This window comes from Theobroma cacao, chromosome 3 (assembly GCF_053813885.1).
Source record: "Theobroma cacao isolate CCN51 chromosome 3, ASM5381388v1, whole genome shotgun sequence".
NCBI lineage: Eukaryota > Viridiplantae > Streptophyta > Magnoliopsida > Malvales > Malvaceae > Theobroma > Theobroma cacao.
In genome coordinates, this window is record NC_142641.1 from 39,465,893 (window position 1) to 39,484,277 (window position 18,385).

At 33.5% G+C, this 18,385-nt stretch overlaps 1 protein-coding gene across 1 annotated transcript; it reads left to right on the top strand.

Annotated features, from left to right (window-relative positions):
* Positions 1-15,665: 15,665 nt before the first annotated feature.
* On the top strand, positions 15,666-17,990 carry SCL8 (SCARECROW-like 8). The gene has a single exon (XM_007038717.3). It carries the CDS (start codon positions 15,941-15,943, stop codon positions 17,825-17,827), a length of 1,887 nt encoding a protein of 628 aa, XP_007038779.1. The 5' UTR covers positions 15,666-15,940; the 3' UTR covers positions 17,828-17,990.
* The last annotated feature ends 395 nt before the right edge of the window (positions 17,991-18,385 follow it).

Genomic DNA, 18,385 nt, shown 5'->3' on the forward strand with positions numbered 1-18,385 from the left:
GCCTTCGTTCACTGCATTATTATTAAATAAAGTGGAGTGGTACGTGTTTGACTTTAATTTGTACTACTAACCATTATACTATTTTTTATCATAATATTAATATTTATAATAATATACTATAACATAAAAAACCCTTAAATAACCCTCATTATTACTTTTAAAAAAAGAACACCACGATTGAAGATCAAATTCTCTCATCAATAAATAGTAAATTTAAAAAAAAAGCACTTAAATACTACTAAAGATTTCAATGAAAATTACTTCTAAACAAGAATTAATTTTGTATATAAGTAAAATGTTTAAAAAAGTTTGATTTTTTATTGTTGGATTTCTTATTAGTAGTATATATATAAAATGACACCTAACTTCACAAACATCTGTCTGTTTGTGTCAAGTATATATACTGAATTATTACAATATAATTTAAGAGGGTAGCCGAAATTCTAGGTCAGGTCTCTGACACGTAGCTAGACTCTCCCACATGCAAAAGTACCTTTCGCTGATCTTGAAACGAGCAAATAATTTTGCTTGAATAACGATGCGACTGCAGTGGAGACTGTTAGTTGGGATGCTTCATCTCTAAATCAGCCATTTAGCTTTGGGTTTTAGAAGAGGTTAGGCGGCCTATTTGCATAGGGATGTAGACTCACATTCTTCGTAATATATTTACTTAAATTATTTATTTTTAAAAATATTAATATAAAATTATAATGTAATTATAATACAATTAATGAATATAATATGATTACATTTTAAAATTAATACAATCTTATATTACAACGTATTTTGCAATGTTATCAAACTTGATGTGATATTTTTATCTTTCTTCAATCAATAAAATTATCAAATTTAAATTTTATTATTTTAAAAAACTTAAAAATATTTTTAAATTTTTGAAAAAAAATCTATAAATTTTGAAAAATATAAAAATAATTTTTAATTTTAAAAAATTCTCATAAAAATTAAAAAAAATAATTATTAAAAAAATTCTAAAACTATAAATAATAGAAATAACTTTTATTTTTAAGATTATAAAAAAATAAGAAAATCCATAAAATAAAAAATATATTTAGAATTTGTGAAAAATAGAAGATATTCTTTTGTATGTTCATAATTTTTTAAAATTATAAAAAAAATATTTCCTCTCTGTAATTTTTAATAAACATTTAGAAATAAAAATATGTCTTTTTACTTTCAATTTTTTTTTCAAAAAATCTCTTTTGGTTTTTTTTATTTTTTTTCTAAAAAGAATTATTTTCATTGTCAATGTTTTACAAATATTTCAAAATAATAAGAAGAACATTATATTTTAAAATTTTTAAAATTGCTAACAAATAAAAAGTTATTTTCTAATTAATATTAACATGGATTTGCTTGATGCTTAGTTATTTGTTGGAAATTTTACTTAAGAGATGATATCATATAAAATTAAAGGGTAAAATATCTGATCCTTTTAAGTTTTGATCATAATTTCACACGAATTTATTAATATATAAATAGACAATCCGTCTCAAAAGAATATCTTTCACTAGACACATAAGTTCAATCGTTAATATTTTCATTAATTTGATGATGTAATAATATTTTTTTAATAATTTTACCTTTCATTATTTTTAAAAATTACTACATTATATAAATTATAATTTTTCATTTTACCCTCGTTTACATGTTTGGGGTGAATTACCTATTTTTAAAATTAATGTATTTGTGTAAAATTATGATCAAAACTTAAGAGGTAAGAGTATTTTATTCTATATTAAACTTATATTTTAATATATAAAGGTAATTCTAAAAACTAACATTACATGTTCAATAAGATGCTTATAAATCAAAAGCTTATCTTTTCAGTATTTTAATTATACTTTCCTTAATATATTAAACATTGCAATATTATTTTACCAATAATCACATTTCCTATGATAATCATATTTTCTATAATATAATTGTATTGTAAAGTATCACTGTGAAATAAATGCAAAAGCATTTTAAGAGCATGATCCATTTAAGATATTTCTTTACGGTTAAGTTTGCTACCCCACGAAGGAAATTATTGAACCATGATACTGACTGCCACCAAGGCAGAGGCAGGGTGGTAGCTTCCATGTATACGTTCATCTACCTACCACCAAGGATAATAAAAGTTGAAAGGCTTCCGCCAGAGGATTTTCGCCTTCTTTTATTATTATAACTATTATATGCAGAAGATTTATACTTATATTTATACCAATATTAAGAAATTACAAGATACTGTAATACAGAAATTATATGCCGCCCTTACATTTTCTTTCCTTTTTTTTTTTTGTCTAAATACAGAAACAATATTATGAAAATGAAGGGTAAAAACAATTTTAATATATATGAACCAAGTAATTAATATGGTCAAAGTTGATGTAACTTTTTAGTGTTGTTTTATTTTTGTAAATTCAAACTGAGTCGACATTACCAATTCAATGGAGGTTAATTTACTTAGACTCCTGCATTGTACATTTATGTTTGGTAGAAAGTTTTCTCGAAACTTTCATGTTACCTAAACTTAGGTTTAGTGCTTTCCCCTCTAATGACTACATACTGATAGGCAACTCTTTTTTTTTTTTAATAAATTCTTCATCTATGTTAAGTAATCATTCCCTTTCCATGAACCCTTTCCTTTTTATTATTATTATTATTTTAGGATGGATAAAAATGGCCTCAACCTAATCTGCATGAACAACAAAAAAGGCAGAAACTTAGGATCGATAATTGGGCTAATAACATTACAAACAAATGGCCATCATAAACAATAGAGATCCTTTGAGCCGTCCAAAGAACATTGCCAGAAAAAGAGACTTCAACTTTTGCACATAAAATTCACAATCTTCTCATTGGGAAACTTGAACCAGCGTTAATGGTATAGATAATCCCCTCACCATATCCTTCATTAATATGATTCAAAACAAAAAAAAAAACCTGTAAATATGAAGCTATTGAGACAAGGTGAGATAAAGGAATGCAGCCTATGTTGAGCCCAGCCTAAATATCGGGCCCAAGCTTTTCTTAAACTCAACCTACTTGAGCCCAGACCAAATATGTGGCCCAAGCTATTCCATAGATCTACTCCGAAGACCGCAGCCGAAATTCAGAATTTATTTTATAACCCTATAATCTTTTAATTGTTTGTCCAAAACCTTTAGTTTTGCACTAATGATAAAAACGATCCTAACATAATTCACGTAAGGAACTAGAAAGAAAAAGAAAGAGGGATCAAGAAGGTGTGAGACGGCCTTACCTGGTAAAACTACAGGGCAAATATGCCAATCATAACTTGCAGACGATGTTATTGATTTCTATTGGAGTATAAAATTTGTGTTTCAACGCTAGACAAACGCCCCACCCAGGATTGGTTTTAGGAAAACCGACCACGTATTTCATGTTATATGATAGCCTTTGATAGCTTTGTTTCATGAATTGTCATATGCTATATAATATGAACAACATGTCCACCAAAATAAATCTTTAAAGAATGGGACCCTTGCATGAGTTGTCTAGATGTACATGTATATGTGTGTCGATTGCTCAAATGATTACATTCATCTCACCTTGCTTTGTGTGTAATGATATTGATATAACGAGTGAACTTCATCTACATTTCCATGTTAATTAGTGCTTTGATCTCCATGATCGACTAGAGGATTCGTTTCCTCTTTGTTTTAAATAAAGGTTTTAATTTATTTTTTTTATGGGTTATTTTCCAATAAGCAAAGTTTTGGGTTTTCAAGCATTGGAACCAATATTGTAATGATGAAATTGGGGGTTTGAGGGAACCAAGCAGTCATCAATCACAGAAATGAATTGAAAGAATGAGAAAATAATGGGAGTTTTCCTTTTCTCGTTTATTTTGGGGTCCCATTCCAAGGGTGGATTTTTAGCAGTCTTGTGTCAACATCAAATATCCACCGGCATTTAACACGGGTGAGGGTGGCACCTTCGAAATCTGAGGAATGCCACACGGCATTTGCCATTCGCCCAGCTATTCATCTCTGTGGAGCGAGTCCCACCAGGCGCCCCGCGTGCACTTCCATTTCAACCCATCTTTCAAAAATAAGTCCTTTCGGAGGGGTGGGCACTCTTTAACTCCATATCCACCAGTTTTCTCCGATCTACGTGCTTACCCTTTTCACGTGTATTTGTAATTTAGTGGTTGATTTTTCATTTTTGACGGCGAATAATTCAATATATATATATTAGTAGTAGTTCAGTACATTATTCCCTATCACACAAAAAGTTTATTAATAAGAAACTCATTTGGAGTGACAGCAGCTTTGTAAGGTAGAAACTACTTGAACTCAAAGAGGGAAATGACACTATTTGAACACTATCTGATACGACACACACATTTCAGATTAATTAGGTCTATCCTTGTTAAATTTCAAACTATTTAGCATAACCTCTCAGGCGATTTAGTCTATGTTGCGAAACAGTTCAATTATACGAAACATTACCAACAAAGAGTTTTTGTTTTAATAAAAAAAGGTAGAAAAGAGAATGCATAGGGACGAAGAATCAAACAAAGAAGTAGAAAGCAAGAAGATGGGGGAGTTTGTTTATTCATATTCCGACTTTCTAATTCCATCTCTATTCCTTATCACTAATCAATAAGTAGTACAAAATATATGGGGGCCCCCTCGTTCGCATTGCGAAAAGCTTGGCTTTTGAAGCCCCAAAAACAGGTCCATGAACCGTCAGGTCATCAACAATCCCCTCCGGCTTAGAATAAAATAGAAAAATAATAATTATAGAAAAAAACAAGGAAAGAATAAAATGTTTTGCTTTTAATAATCAAAAGGATACTACTTGTCATCAGACTCCCAGTTTTTAGCTGCTCTCCGCTTCTAGTGTAAGCCCAAAAAGACAATCAATTTGCATCGGAACAACGAAAAAAAGTTTGCCATAAAGAAAGGGATATGCTGAAAATAAATCCGGCAATAATTATTATACTGCTATAATTTCTCCCTTCTTTCTTTTACTTATTGATATTATCTCTCTCAAATTTTCTTCACACGATGGTACGGAAAATAGCGGAATTATATTCTAAGAGCAAACTATGGCCATGGTACGCACGCCTTTTTTGCCGCGCTGGTGCACTTGGAACTAAACTAATGTTGGTAAGTTAAATTTCCACGAGTTATTTGGTAAAATGTAAAGCTATGAAAGCCCATTCAAAGCTTTGCTGCAGGAGATGCCTGCTCCATTTTTTTACCTCTCTCACATAAATGGCTCCATCTAGTTAATCGTTGTTGAGACAACGTAATCAATGCAACTTATATTGGCCACATAGTCATTAATTTTGTATACAAATCTTACAAGATGTCACGCGAAATAAATAAAATCTGTTGAAACGTTGATCTCATAATTTATTGATTGTAACAATTCCCAGAGAGAGAAACAAAAAATTCTTTCAAGGCATTGCCAAATTTGAATTCACTCAATTTAAATTGTGCCATATATTGATATGGTCATGCTTGACACACTGGGGTGGTTTTATCGAAAAATTAAGACCAGCCAAGCATAAAATCAAAATGAACTTACCAATGATATACAGTTTCAAGTAAAAGTTAAAAATTTTGTGATTCTATTAATACTCAGTTTTCATATTTGAGATCTTTTTTTTTTTATAAAACTACATCCATAAATAAAAAAATTTATTATCAAAATTTAATAACTTTTAATAATTATTATATCCAAAAAAAATTAATAATAAATTATTAACATATGTGGAACCATCCGCGACAGTAGCCGCAGTGTCCCGATGTCGCAACTTCTCTTTTAGGGCAAATAAAATTAAAAACGGGTTCAAAGGGAGGGAAAAAAGGCCGAAAGGAAAAGGTTAAAAGGAAAAGAAAAGGAAACATCACAGCAGTTCATAAATCCAACCCATTCCCAGGATTTAACCACAACAGTTTTGGCAACAGCTTTTTGGCCAGAACCGTAAGATCACGTGGCCTGCACACTGACCCGTTTGTACCCATCAAACAAAATCCTAACCTGCCACGTCTTCCACACAAATCTAACGCACCTAATCTAACGGTTAAGACTCAGCCAACAGTTGAAAAGCGGCGTCGTCTACGGCGCTCTATGCTGAGAAAAAGAAGGCAAAAAGTATTTTATATTTTGCAGCTGTGTCTACTGACATGGCCTGCCATAACTTGTTCGATTTGACAACTCTTTGCTTTTTTTCCACCCTAATCTCTCACCGGCTACACCCGGTAACCCAATCTTCCTTCTTTTCTTTTTACTGTGAAATTTCGAGGTTGGGATAAAGCGAGTCTGTCCAAAACAAGGAGAAGTTTCCTTTGCTCGCTGCTCACAATAAGCATGGGGTTAGCGAGAGACCCCCAACGTTTGATTCAAGAAAAAAAAAATTTGGAAAAAGAGCACTATTGCTACACTTAGTCACCACTTTTTCGATTGTGAGGGTTTTTTTTCCCCTTTTTTTCTATACAAAAGATGATTATGATTTTCGATTATATTCAAACCATTGTTCTCCAATTTCATTTTCAAAAAGCGAAAAACTAAGACTACTACACTCCCAAATTCATTTTAATTTTTCCAATGTCTTCAAAGAAACCAAACGACATTGTTAATTCGTTATATTTGATTGTTTTAACAGCCACGTTTGAAGCCTGTCGTTTTGAAGGTTAAAGAAGAGGCGGGGGGGGAGAAACATCCATACGTTTTTGGTGTGCCCTGCCCATGATGCTAACAAGTTACAAAGTAGTTCCATGTCTCAAATTCGAAACGTGACTGCATTGTGCTTTTACATAAAGCATGAGAGCAATTTGTTTATAATTGTTGAAAACTTTCATGATGCTTTTTCTTTAGAAGCAACGATGACAACCAAAAAATATTTAAAAACATCATTCTTGTATTAAATCCACTTCGATTTCAAAGAAAAAAATAATGTTGATTTAATGTCTTCATCGTGAAGCTTTGAAATCTTGAAAGCCGGATATGCCAAAAACGCATCTCACTTGATATGGACCCAAAAATTAAAAGGTTTTCGCTAATAAAGGATTTAAAGATACTTAATTATTATTAAAAGCAACAACATTTTCGTTCAATGTATTGAAATTTATTAATTGTTTGTTGCATTTATTGTGGTCAGATTTTTACAAAAAAGAACACACTTAACATGTTCCTCTAAGGCGTATATATAAATTAATTTAGACATTTAGTCATAAAAAAGTTATATCTTCAAAAAGTGTTGTGCTTCATAATATAAGATAGAATTATATTAAATTATTATTTCATATGATTTTTAAATATCATAATTAAATTAAATATATTCTTTGATTGGTTCATTTGATTCAGTAACTTATACAAAATGTAACATTTTATTATTATTATTATTATTATCATTATAACTTTTACTTGTGATTTCATCTATGCTAAATTTTAACTCAAAATCAATATTCTCGGTGAACTTGACAATAGAATAAACTCTTTGAAAAATTTGTTTGCCCTACGTGCTGTTTGGAAGAAATAAGGAAATTTTATTGTTGATGGAACTTGGCAGGCAAACTGCAAACTGAAGGTGGTGATCAGACGTAGATAAAAGCTCACGGTTATTGGCCAGTGACACGAGCCGTGTTTTTAAGGAAGTAAATTCACTTTTTAATTCCCGAGTTTAGTCATTTATTCCGGATAGCTTTTCTGTTTTGCTCTTAAATACTCTCTCCTTCGCATTTATTGTAATGCTTATTTAGTTTCAAGTACCAATTTCTTTTGATATTTATTTGTTACGAACAAAAAAATAATTAACCCAGCGTCAAATTTTGAATCTTCAATATAATTCTCATGGAGGAGCTAAGAATTCTTGAGCCAAAACTGCTTAACTCTTTTATGAACTCATGTTTTCCTAAAAAGGGGGGGAAAATAAGGCTAAAGAACTACATCAATAATGTTTTTATTTGTTTGGAGCCTTCAATTTCCGTGACATGTGAGTTTAAATAAATGAAAACAAAAACCATCCAAACGTGAATAAGAAATCATGAGAATTGATTCATGCATGCTTTGTGGAAATAGACAAGTGGTCTAATTAAGCAAGATGTATTGATTTAGATAGTACTAAATATTATTGGTGTCGTGCTGTCTGATAGGCCATGACATTTCAATAAGCACGCAACGCAACCAACCGGAACAACCGGTCCACTAGTGAAAGAAGGTTGCACGAAATTTAGGCATACAATCGTATTGCAAATCATTAATTTTAATATATTAAAAATATTAAATATAAATATCTTTTTTATATTAGGACATTCTCATTGGAATTTAAGATTCTAACGCTTGAACATTTTCATGCTCAGAATAAAGGAGATGGGAGAGTTAACTTTATGAGATCTAAAAAGTTAAAACTATTCAAAGGGTAAAAGGCATGACTTTATTTAACTATAGATTTTGCACTCATGAAAGCGAGCAGAAAATCATGAATTAGAACATGCATAAGTTTAAAAGTTGATTGTTGCAAAGCTTAAGGATTCTTTCCATCATTTTTGGTCAATACACAAAGAGCATAATTATTCAGATAAGCTTGTTAATTAGCAAAGGCAATAGTTCCTAGTGTAGGAATCTCGATCTAATCAATCAAACCCGAAAGGGAATTAATTGACAAGAAATTTGATTCGGTATTCTATATCAATAACCACATCTATATGATATTTGAATGTAAAAAATTAAACTTTATAAATCCTCTGACACATGCATCTTATAATTAATTATTTTACTAAATGTCCCTTAAATTTGACAAATTAATGTTCAGCTGATAGTCATTAATAATTTACCACCCTTAATCTTAGTGTTGAAAGGAAATTGACTTGTCTTTGTTAGTCATTAATATCGTGTAATCTCTCTGATAATAGTTCAATTTTATTTAAGATAAATGTACTATTATGGTGTGAGATATTATGTTAGTCATCTAATTTTATATCCTTCATTTCTATGTATTGAAGGTCAATTTAGCTCCAATCTAAAGAAAATAAACTAAATATATATTAGACATTACTGTTTTATGCATTTAATAGGCTCAATTAGACAATCACTTTTTTGTTTTCTGGATTTATATGATTCTCAAAAATTAAAACATATAAACATCAGAACATTTGACTCATTAGTTGGTGTATGTTATTCTTTTTAAAAAAGTCAAAGTTCAAACTTTTTTTTTCAATTAATAAAATTAAAACATGTAAGATTATATTAGACATAAAAAGATAGGCAAAAGTACATTAAGTCATAAGTATTAGAAGGGTAGGAAGATATCTTTTTGTGAGATTATCTAAGATCTTAGAAAATCTCCGAGAATAAATGCGTTTTCAACACCTTCTTAAATTATGGATGATTCACATGAATCATTTACCAAAGATTTCCCCCTTTCACGCCAACTTGATTCTTAACTGGAAAACCCAAAGCCAACTTGATTAATAATTTGTCAAATTGGCTTTCAGTGGGGACTAAATCTGGACCAATCCCCCCATTTCACATCCCATGGAGAAATCCACCACAAACCCAATCTGACCATTGCTTTTGACCCTCACATATGACGTGAATCCATCAAAGCTTACAAAATTAATAACATCTTTTTTTGCTTCTCTGAAATTTATACCAGTATAATACTACTAGATATTTTTGGATTTTGTTAACAAATGTTTTAGTGAGGTTCTTATTATTATTAAAAATAATCACATCAATTTTTTCATTTAACACAATTAATATTTTAATTATTTTAAAAAATTTTCTTGAAAACAATTCTTTGCAATTTATTTTTTAAAGCTGATCTTTTGTCAGCTTTTGAGATTTTTGTGCCTAAATTTCGTAGTCCATGCATGGACCAATCTTCTTTATTGAATTCTTCTTTTCTCACTAATCTGGACCACTTTTCAAGTATTAATTAATCACTAATTAAATCGTCTTTAAATTTACGTAATCCACATTTCTTTTGGGGTCGCTAACCGAATGGAACACAGTTTCTGGCAGTGTGGATTTCGTGTGGCATGGATGGCGTGTGGGCAAGCGCGCTCAACACCCCACCCCCGGCCAAGAGTCGGCGGCAATGGAATCCAGGTGTGTGAACCGGCTATCCCGGTTAAAACCAAAAAACCCTGTAACCAAACGGGGACCCCCACATGGCTCTTCAATTGACGATACTGCCCTTCTTTGCCACGAGTTGGGAGTGATTCGTTTTCTGTTAGGCAGTCGCCACCAACTCATAAACAGAAGCCTTTTTCCAATTAAAGTTCAAACGGGAAAAAAAAAAGCTAGGTCTAAATGACCAATTTGCCCTCCTCGGTAGTTAGCTACGTTTTAGGTGAGTGTGGTGGCTGCATATTATGTAAAGTATTGTAATTAATCAAATAAACAAACTTGTTTCGTTTTTTAAAAAAACTAAAAAATGCATGACAGGAAAAATGCAAAAAAGAAAAATCTATGGTATAAATGAGGTTGAGTTAGGCAAGTGACAAGTCGGAGATGTGATGTGTATTGGACACGTGTTGGGGTGAGAGGCTTTGATTCCATTTGGAGCAAAAAAAAAAAAGAAGATAAAAGGTAGTTTGGATGGTTTAGTTGCTAACCAATTTCTCACAAGATTTTGCCTACACGCAACCTATTGCAAAATGTCAAATTGTTAAAGCACTTGGTTATTGTAAGGAGATGTACAGTCCTTCATAATAATTTTGGTTTTTACGTAAACATCATATTTATCGTTGTATTTACGAGTAAAATTTTGTGTACATTTTCAATTTTAACATTGCACTTGTATGGAAAAATATGGGCTTCAAAATGTGTTATTCATGTTGTATTTTTACGTGCAGTCAATGAGATATATATAAATAAAAATTAGGTAACACTTTTAGGGAGTTTTTTTCTTTAAGAATAATAGTTTTTTCATTAAGATGAGAATGAATTTTTAAAATATTATTCTAAATATGCAATGATTAAGAGAATAGATATTCAAAATATTTATAAACCACAAACAGTACTTTAGACATTCATTCACGAATGAATATTTAATCATTTTAATCATATAAGTGTTTTGAAATCTATACGTGTTATTATTAGTTATTGTGAATGTTTAGTCGACTAGTTTATATTGTTTAGAAGCTAGTTGCTTATTTAATCAACTAATTCATTAACTAACTTATTTTATAGACAAAATTCAATTTATTGATTTCTATCATACTTTAACCGGTCAAAAGAACAACTTATCTGATTAATATTAGACATTTGTGTATTTTCTTCATTATATCTCTTTATTTCTTATAATTAACACATATATTTGATAATATATTATAAAACTATAAACATACACACACTTAAAATACAACAATTCATTCGAAAATTACTTGAAAAGATTTGTCAAATATACTGACCATGATTCGTGTGCTTATTGAGAATTAGTCAAAGTATTCCTAAAGTTTCTGTATCTTGATAGCCACATTAAAAATTTTTTATAATGTAAACCCAAAAAAAAAAGGGCAAAAAGATCAAAAACCCAAATTGACTCGTCTTTTGCCGCTCTCCAATCAGATTAGAGTTAATTTTAACTTCTAAATAATTTCCAGTTTTATTGGCGGTGTGAAGCGTTGAAAGTCTTGGGGAGAAGGCAGACAAACTTTCTTGTACCAGTAGTCAATTCATGCTTCTAACATAAGACTGGGCTCGCTGATTGCAAGGACCGCTACTAGAAAACAAGAAAAGCAAACGATTTTTTTTAGAATAAAACAGAAAAAAAATGAAGTTAATGCGATTGGAACTCAAATGTTTCGAATACCAAAATTATGATTTGTTTAATGTTAATGATGCTACGATTACGTTTAATTTAGTTTAGAAATGGCTTAATTTTGAAGCCATTATGAAGACGCAGTGGGGGAATCAGGAGTCAAGAAGGAATTCTGAATTCCAAGTTGCGTGCCTCCTGAATGGTCAGGAGGGGCTGGGATAGGGTGGGATGGGAAGCAGCTAATTGTTTCTTTGACTGTGGTCCTTTGTGGCTAATGGCCATCATCTTTTTTAACCAAACAAGAGAGAGGGAGGGGGAGAATTTAATGAACAAGTCAATATCAACCACTCAATGGATAGTTTGTTGTCAATAGATAGGTTAAATGTGACAAGTAGGTCATTCTCATAGTAAAAGAATTTAATATATCTTTTTCTTTTTTATTTACAAACCCAAATTCAAGTTTGTTATTTTTTTGATATTTGATATACAAACAGGAAAGTTTGTTCTTAGACTATTAAATTATATATATATATATATATATTTGAAGTTTTACGTGATGGGTATGAAGGTATTTACCATAAGAGTAGATCTCAATGAGTTAGTTTACAAGTTTAAATTGCAAAAAGTACACAACATTTGGTGTGGAAGTTTGTTCCACCTTAATTGAAGATGAAGAAGTAAAAGACATCAGACGTCAAAACAAGTTCCACGTTATAAGTTATGAGTAGGATGTTTGCCACCATAAGGAATCATCTGGGACAACCCTACCTGCTTGATAGGGTGAGAGCTGTCCCGGCGGAGACAGAGCTACTTGCCTTAAACTGAATAAAAAATATATAAATATTTTATATTTTTCTTTCACCCTAATCAAGAGCAATAATGAGGCTATCAAGTTGGAGGTAGTTCCTAAAAATTTCGTTATCCCCTCTCCATATCTCAAAAATCACAGTAATAATCTCTCTGTACAAGTTTTTTATTTGTTGCATTCCTGTCTCCGAAAGGATTTTATAGTAAATTACTGTTTTAGTCATTTCAACAAATCATTCTCTTTTTTCATGATATATATATATCCCATTATTATCATTATTAAAACTTATTATTACTATGCAACAATATTACTAAACGAAAAAAGTTGGGAAGTGATATAATATTGGAAGAAGACAAAGAATTTAACTGGAATTGGGACAAATGCTGGAGTGATAGATATTGGGCATCTACTTCCATTACACCTCTCTCTCTCTCTCTCTCTCTCTCACCCTTAGTAGATTGGATTATGCAATCTTGAGATCTAATTTTCATAATTTTCAACACAACAAAATTTGAAAGAAAGAAGATAGAAGAAGAAAAAAGAGCACCTCTTGGATTATTACCAAGCAAAGGCAACTTACTATTCCAAGAAAAATGGTGACAACACATCCAAATATATACACTACAAAACAAAACTTTTTGTTGAAGCTTGTGGTTTAATGATGTATTAATCTGAGTTTAGGATTACATGATGGATTTCAAATTATTAGTTAAAAAATTGTTTAGTTTGAGTTATAATAGAATATTATTATGTAGTTATATTACAATATCTAATTAGAATTATTTGATAATAATATTAATCCGTTAGAGTTCAATTATGAATATGATTAGTTATGTATATATCAAGTTAATTTAATTTATAGTTTAATTCTAACTAATTAATAGTATTATAATATAGATTTAACTAGATATATATTAGAGTTTAACTAAATAATAGTATTGTATTATACTTTAATTAAATAATTTATACAATTATCGTAACAGCTTTAGATAGTCTTATGAACTCTTAAACATGCTCTCTATTTCGACCCATTATTAAGGAAAAAGAAGAAGAAAGAAAGATAGGAGGGACGGCAGATGAGAGTAGTGAATAGAAGATTAATAATGAATTTCTTCATTGGCATTTTACCAATGTCGTGAAAAGTGGAATAAATGAGCAACAAATTTACTTGCACCCTATTATATGGGGTACGGGAATTGGGACCACATTCATTATACTCTTCCAAATTCAATTGTTTGCCAACAAACGCTCCTTTCTAAAATAATCACCTTGGAGAAGGAAACCCAAGGAACCTTGGATTTTCCTATTCTTAGATGCAACAAAACAGAACCCCCCCTTTCCCGTTTTCTATTCCTACTTGTTCAACTCTCTACCAATTATCATAGTCTCTGCCAAAAACTTTATTTTTTCTAGCTCAATAAGATCACTCTCAACTCAATTCATTCGTCCCATTCAATCAAAAAAAAAAATAATAAATGCAAAATGAGCATAATCGTTAAAGATTGAAATTCAATGTGGATGATTTTTTTTGTTAGAATATGGTAGGATCGAATGAATTCATATTCATTAATACATTTACATCAATATATTGTTAATTTCTAATTAGAGTTAAATTATAATCATATTCTCGTAAGATTTGAAACATTGTCTCGTAGATGAAAAAATCAAGAAATAATTAAAAAATATAAGATAAATTAAATATTTAAAAAAGTTTTAAAAATAAGTATATAAATCGAACTAAGAAATTCAAATTGACATCTAGTATTTAGTATGTAAGCTCTAAATGTATTTGTTTGCCTTCAATTTCAACACATTAATATCGTCATTATTTATACATATTTAAGATAAATGAGGAAGAGAAAAACATACGAAGATAACACAAGATAAATTCTTGTTTGATAAGAGTTTAATGCATTAGTTTTCAAATCAGTACATTCTATAAGAAAATTCAATATCGCGAGCTTAAGCAATGAAAGAATAGCTTATGAAGAAACTTTTTCGTTTAAACAATAGAATTCGATTGGAGCTTGTAATTTGTCAATGATTGTCCATTTGTATCTTTTCCAGTGCTTTAAATTAAGAGCACTTGATTTCTACCCTTAAAAAAGAAAGAAAGGAGGAGTTGGTGGGTCCCAAAGTATTCTTCCAATATTAATGTAGATGGGCAGATTCGAGCGTTTGACAATGTTTGATCACTCGATATTTGGTTAATTGACCAGGCAATTTCCGTGTTCAGGGGTAAATTGGTCATTTTATTAAAACAGGTTGTCCATTTCCGTTAAACTACAGCAGCGTAGCGAATTTACTTTAATTTGAAGAAAACTGAGTTGAATAGTTACTTCTTAGCCGAAACTTTTAATTCTGTTTCAGATTTTTATTTATTTGTTATTATTTTTTCTGTGTGTTGGCGTCAAAATTTTTAAGGTTGGGGCTTGGCCAACGTAGGCATCTTTTATGGTTTTGAAATTCTCTCCTCATGGACTAAAGGTGGGTAACCAACACGTGTCGGTAAAAGCAGCCAGAGTCAACCGGGAATCGTCTGTTAGGACTTGGGACAAACCGAGGTACTGGAATTTCGAATCAGCGAACAAGTTAAAAGAAGTTTCCAACAGACGGATCGGTTACCGTGAGTTCCCTCAAAGCTCGACCTCATTGCTCCACGTATTCCGGGTATCGCTTTCGTTGTTGTTCTGGATTGCATTCCTGGGTTCTTGTCGCTAGCTTTTTTAAGCAGTTGGTAACTGTCCTGTCAGGTGATCAAATACCAAACGAAGTTCATAAGGATTCACACAAATTGAAATTCAAGTCCGACGACCCTTTCCGTCGCGTGGAATGACTTCCCTTGTTTGTCTTGCATTCGCATTTCTCATTGCTGCGTGTAGTCAACGCTCGGAAAATACACGTGGTGCTGTTTCAAACTGATGGCAGAGAAGGTTATAACCTTGTAATGAAGAAGAGTTGGTCTTAATCAAAGTAATCACCGCACGCTGTTATAAGAATTGAGGAACCGCCAAATCACGAAGAAATTAACGGCCGTGATCTGATGCTTCATCCAGCCCCATAGAAAACAATATTCACTTTTCTTGTATTAATATTTTAAATAGAAAACCGAAAACCACCAAAACCAGACGGGTAAGAGCTAGTTGGATTTTGGAAACCCCTTCTCTTTTCTCTCTCTCCATCGCCATTAACCCCTCCGTTATATTCAGGAGAATCATTGCTACGCTCATAAGCGAAACTCTCTTCTTTCGCTCTCTCGCTCTCTCTCTCTCTTTATCTTTTTTGTCATGCGTTTCTTAAAAAGCTAATTCTTGTAACTCTTCCTTTCATTTTTTCTTTCTCTAAATCCTTTTCTCTGAACAGAGAAAGGAGAAGGGGGGGAAATGGCATCGGGGTTCTCTGGGGGTGGCCCAGACTTTTACGGTGGAATCGCAGGCAGATCCATGGCTAACACCGGCGGCATGAGTAACAACCAACCCACTGCCCCGTACCGGACACAAATTCCCGGAATCTTCATGGACCCGACATCTCAGATCGTGAACCGAGCCGCACCTAATTTCATCGGCAAGCGAACACTAGCGGACTTCCAAACGCAACAACACCAGAATAACCATCCGGGACTCAACAGTCTTTATCTCCGTTCGGTCAAGCCCAGAACTTACCAGCACACTTCTCCGATTTCTCCGTTATCTCCCATCGATTTCTCAGCCAACTTGTCGCCAGACGTCTCGAGTAATTTCTCGTCTTCTTCATCTTGCATGTCGCAGCGATACGGTGTGCCGCTTTTACAACAACTGAGGCCGCAGCAACTTCCTCTTGGTACTACCTCCGGGACCACAATCCAGGTTGTGAACCCTGGTTTATCAGGCGTTCCGTACATGAACCCGGCTCAGACACGGGTGGTCCAGCAGCAAGACCCGGAGAAGAAGATGATGAATCAGCTCCAAGAGCTGGAGAAACAGCTGTTAGACGACGACAACGACGAGGAAGGAGATGCGGTTTCGGTGATTACCAATACCAACAGCGAGTGGTCCGAAACTATACAAAACTTGATCAGTTCCAGCAGCCCTAACAACCCGATTGCTCCATCGCCTACTTCTTCTACTACTTCATCGTCTTCGTCCACGTCATCGGTGGCTTCTCCAGCTTCAACTTGTTCAAAGCAGACAATAATGGAGGCCGCATCGGCTATCTCCGAGGGCAAAACTGATGTCGTTAACGAGATCCTGACGCGATTAGCCCAAGTTGCTAACTCTAAAGGGAATTCAGAGCAGAGGTTGATGGAGTGCATGTTGTTGGCTCTTAAATCCCGGGTTAACTCAGCAGAAAACCCGCCACCGGTGGCTGAGTTGTTCAGCAAGGAACACGCTGCTGCGACTCAGTTGCTTTATGATCTATCTCCTTGTTTTAAGCTCGGGTTCCTGGCTGCTAATCTGGCTATCCTCGATGCCACTTTGGACCAACCAAACTCTAATAAGTTACATGTTATTGATTTTGATATTGGGCAAGGAGGGCAGTACATAAATCTTCTCCACGCGCTGTCGGAGCGTGGCAGTGGGCAGCCTGTGATGGTAAAGATCACAGCTATTGCTGATAATGCTGGGGATGAGAGGTTGAAGATGGTTGGCGATAAGCTGAGTCAAATCGCGGAGCGGTTTGGAGTTTGTTTGAAATTTAATGTGGTAGCGAGTCTGAAACTCAGCGATCTGAGTCGCGAGGCGCTCGGTTGCGAACCGGACGAGCCATTGGCCGTCAATTTTGCGTTTAAGCTGTACCAAATGCCCGATGAGAGCGTATCCGTGGAGAACCCGAGAGACGAGCTTCTACGACGCGTGAAAGGATTAGCACCGCGCGTGGTAGCATTAGTGGAACAGGAAATGAACACCAATACGGCGCCGTTCACGTCTCGGGTGGGAGAAGCGTGCGGGTATTATGGAGCGCTAATTGACTCGATTGAGTCGACCGTGTCGAGGGATAAAGCGGAACGAGTTAAGCTGGAGGAAGGGCTGTTGCGCAAAATTGCCAACTCAGTTGCGTGCGAGGGGAGGGACCGCGTTGAAAGATGCGAGGTTTTTGGGAAGTGGCGGGCCCGGATGAGCATGGCGGGGTTCGAGTTTAAGCCACTGAGCCAAAGCGTTGCAGAGTCGATGCGTGCTAGACTCAGTTCTGGTAATCGGGTCAACCCGGGATTCACCGTTAAAGAAGAAAACGGAGGGGTTAGCTTTGGTTGGATGGGCCGAACTCTCACCGTCGCATCTGCTTGGCGTTAACTTCACTCCTCCCTCTTCTCTCTCTAATATTATTATTAATTGTTATTATATTTTTAACGTTTTCCTTAGAAGAAAAAATATGCAAAAAAGGGGAAAGAAAAAAAGAGCGAAAAAATCCCACCAAACCCAAATAATAAAAAGGAGTGTTTGGATTCGAGGAAAATTCTGCGCCTGCATTTAGTTAATGGTTTTAATTTTTTTTTGGCGTGTGTGAAAGAGGTGTTCGGTATAATGCTGACTTGTGGTATGGCATGGTGTGTAGTTTGCCCTCACATTACCAGCAGTGGAGGGCTCCACTTCGTGGATTATTTATTTAATCTTTTCGACATTTCATTTTAGGTAAATTTTTAGTCGTTTGTGGATTACGTGTTGGAATCTGATTGGAATTCTCGTACAACCACATTCTTTGCAATGTAACGTAGTTGAGGATTATGGCAATGGCAGGGCTTTCACGTGTACATGTTTGGATTTGATTTCAGACCTTTCAATTTTGTTACCAAACGTTTTGTTCTTCTTCAATGGGCTTATCCCTACCAAAATCCATATCTATGTTTTTTG